General features: G+C 33.6%; 1 protein-coding gene across 1 annotated transcript; it reads left to right on the top strand.

Moving 5' to 3' along the window:
• The first annotated feature begins 72 nt into the window (after positions 1-72).
• Positions 73-1099, top strand: LOC118736540. The gene is made up of 2 exons (XM_036466603.1): positions 73-662; positions 731-1099. Exons 1-2 carry the CDS (start codon positions 510-512, stop codon positions 1097-1099), a joined length of 522 nt encoding a protein of 173 aa, XP_036322496.1. The 5' UTR covers positions 73-509.
• Positions 1100-3055: the final 1956 nt, after the last annotated feature.

Below are 3055 nucleotides of genomic sequence, written 5' to 3'. Positions count from 1 at the left end.
GTATTTCTACTTCATTCTTCTTTGTAGCACTATGTTATCATTTTAATTTCAGATTCTCTTGCTGTTATAAGATGTGCCGCTCACACGATACAATTGAGTGTATACGATGTAATAAAAAACGAAAATGTAAAATTGAAGTTTGAAAAATGTCGATTAACTGCAAAAAAGCTTCGCACATCGACTTCTGGTCAATAATAATTTGTTACCACCGATAGCTGACTGCCCCGCCCGTTGGAGCTATTCATACGATTTGGTGAAGCGCTTAAAAGCTGTTCGAGATTTCGTTGATCATAATTTTGAAAACTCAGATGTAGACTGGAGTTTTGTAGACGATTTTTTCAGTACTTTTGCTCCTATAAAGGCAACTACAGAAGAGTTACAAAACCAAAACTTGCTTTTTGGCGACTTCATAGCAATATTTTTGGAAATGTGCTTGGCCATAAAAAAAAAGTTCCAATGCATCTGAAATTTCAAGACTTTTATTCCATTCGATTACTAAAAGGAAGAAAATGCTACTAAGTAATGCAACAGTAGCGGCAGCCTTTTATTTAGACCCCAGATTACATCGTTTATTGCTAAGTCCTGAATTTGCGCATATGAGAGTAATGGCCGTTGAGTATTTGAAAACGCTACATTTAAAAGCTAGTCCGATTTTTGCTCAGGTATTGTTTATGATTATTGTTATTTTCAATATCACCAACGCTATATTATTTTTTCATATTTTTTGCAGTCAGCACAACCCCACATCATTTCTATAACAGAAAGCGAGAGTAGTATCGAAGATACAAGTACCGACTTACTTGGTGAATTATTAAATCAAATAAGTTCACCTACATACAGCGCCTCATGCACTTCAGAAGCTTATTTGGCTATTGAAACATTCAACGAATTTACCGACACTAAAACCAATTTAGCCGACTTTTGGGAACGAAAAAAGTTTTCACACATAATTTTGTATCAGCTTTCTCAAATTATTCACGCATATATATTTATTACATGCATAATTAGTATAAATGTAAATAAAAACGCGGTTCAAATAGAAATTCTAATACGACAACGGCAATTGCTTTGCATACGTACGAAGTACAATGTTCCATAACGCCGAACTACAAAATATTGACAATGTATACTTTTCCAAAACGCATCCGAAAAGTTATCGAAACGCATCGCTGGAGCAATCAGCGCATCAGAAACAAAGTTGATGCTTCGTTTGTTATTGGTTACCATCGGTGTTGCCGTTTTAGCCCTTTGGTGGCTAAATTTGGCTACCAAATTTTTTTTTTGGCCACAAAAATTTGAAATTGCTCCTAGCCCTTTTTTTAGCCCTTTTTAAAATTTATTCATCATTGACATTAAAATTTTTTTTTATGATTTAACTCTTCGCTCATAAAGCGAACGCCTTTCCTTTAAGGCAAGTAAACATATGTCTATGTATGTTCCTTACGTTTCTGGGCCGTTATCGTATCCGTTAACGATTTAACTATACATTAAATTATGTGTTACACAAAAAATTTTTTGGTTGAATAAAATATTAATTCTTTTCAGAGTTCATTGTTTTTCTATACCAGTAATTATAGAAAATGTTTGCGTGTATACTTACATATTTATACTAGCAGTGCTTCTCTACACCAAATATTGAAAAACGAATGAAAAGTCCTAGAATTTTTCTATATGAAAAATTGTCATTTGTTTTATTTCAAAATTTTTGATTCTTTATTTTAAATCTTAATCCAACACATTTGGATATACAAAATTTTTTGTTTTTCCATCTTGGGTATGAATAAATAAACAATTTGGAATGCCAACTCTTGAACAGGCCACGTATAGCTACTAATTCCAGTAATCTACCACAAATATTTCAAGAGATATACCAGAAGAAAATTTTTGTTAGTTTGAGTGGTGCCACGCCCCCTTTTCCGAATTCGGGGAAACTTAACCCAAACCATCTGCATAATAGCCCGACTATGACGTATAAATTTGGTTGAAATCTTGCACTTATTCTTTATATATAAGATGTGAGGTACCACGCCCTCTTTTCCAATACCGCCCATTTTTATCCATGAGTATGGAATTATTTGTTATACCTCTATACCAACTTCCAGTACTCTACGACAAATATTTCAAGAGATATACAACAACAAAATTTTAGTTAGTATGGAAGGTGCCACACCCCCTTTTACGAATTCGGGCAAACTTCACATAAACCATATGCATGATAGCCTGAATATTTTTATATTTTAGTTAGTATGGGTGGTGCCACGCCCCCTCTTCCGAATTCGGGAAAACTTTGCATAAACCATCTGCATGATAAATCGAATATGCCACATAAATTTGGTTGAATTCGGTGAAGCTGTTCTCAAGTTATGAGGTCACACCAAAAACGTGCACTTATTTTTATATATAAGATGTAGGTAAAAAAATTTAGCTACCATTTTTAGCCACAACAACGATTTTTAGCTCTTTTTTAGCCCTTTTTTAGCTGGAATTTAGCTACCACTAAAAATGTTTCGCGGCAACACTGGTTACCATTGGTGTTTTAGAAATGGAAAATTCAGAAAAATTTTTCATTGCTATATTGAATATTTAAAATATGCAATGTATATGGTTGCAATGTGTCACAACTCTGCATATACAAACAGTATGAATACCGCAGTATAACAACATCTTAACATTGTATTGATACGTTTTAGAAGTCAGCCTTATTTACGTTATGCATACATATCGCACATTTGCTGCAAGAGTGGCAATTCAAAATAATATAAAATCGAGTTAAGTATGCAGAAATTTGATAGCTGTATCGATTACTAGTACCTCACTAGAACAAAATATGTATTCATTTTACAATGCTAGTTTTTCATTTTTGGATCATGACACTCTTGTAGCAAATGTGCGATATGCCGTGCTCCTGCCGAAAGTGTCGCGTCAAAGCATAGAATCGCCCATTTGAAAAGTTAAGCCTATATAAAGCTAAGATGGTCTAATCTTTAAACAAAAGAAATTTTAATATTTTAACATATATGGGTTTTCGGTCATTCTCATCATAAATAGTACCGCT

This window comes from Rhagoletis pomonella, unplaced genomic scaffold (genome assembly GCF_013731165.1).
Source record: "Rhagoletis pomonella isolate Grant_MI unplaced genomic scaffold, Rhpom_1.0 Rhpom_scaffold_00003, whole genome shotgun sequence".
NCBI classification, from domain to species: domain Eukaryota; kingdom Metazoa; phylum Arthropoda; class Insecta; order Diptera; family Tephritidae; genus Rhagoletis; species Rhagoletis pomonella.
The sequence above is the reverse complement of the archived record's forward strand: the minus strand, read 5'-3'. Positions and strand labels throughout refer to the sequence as shown.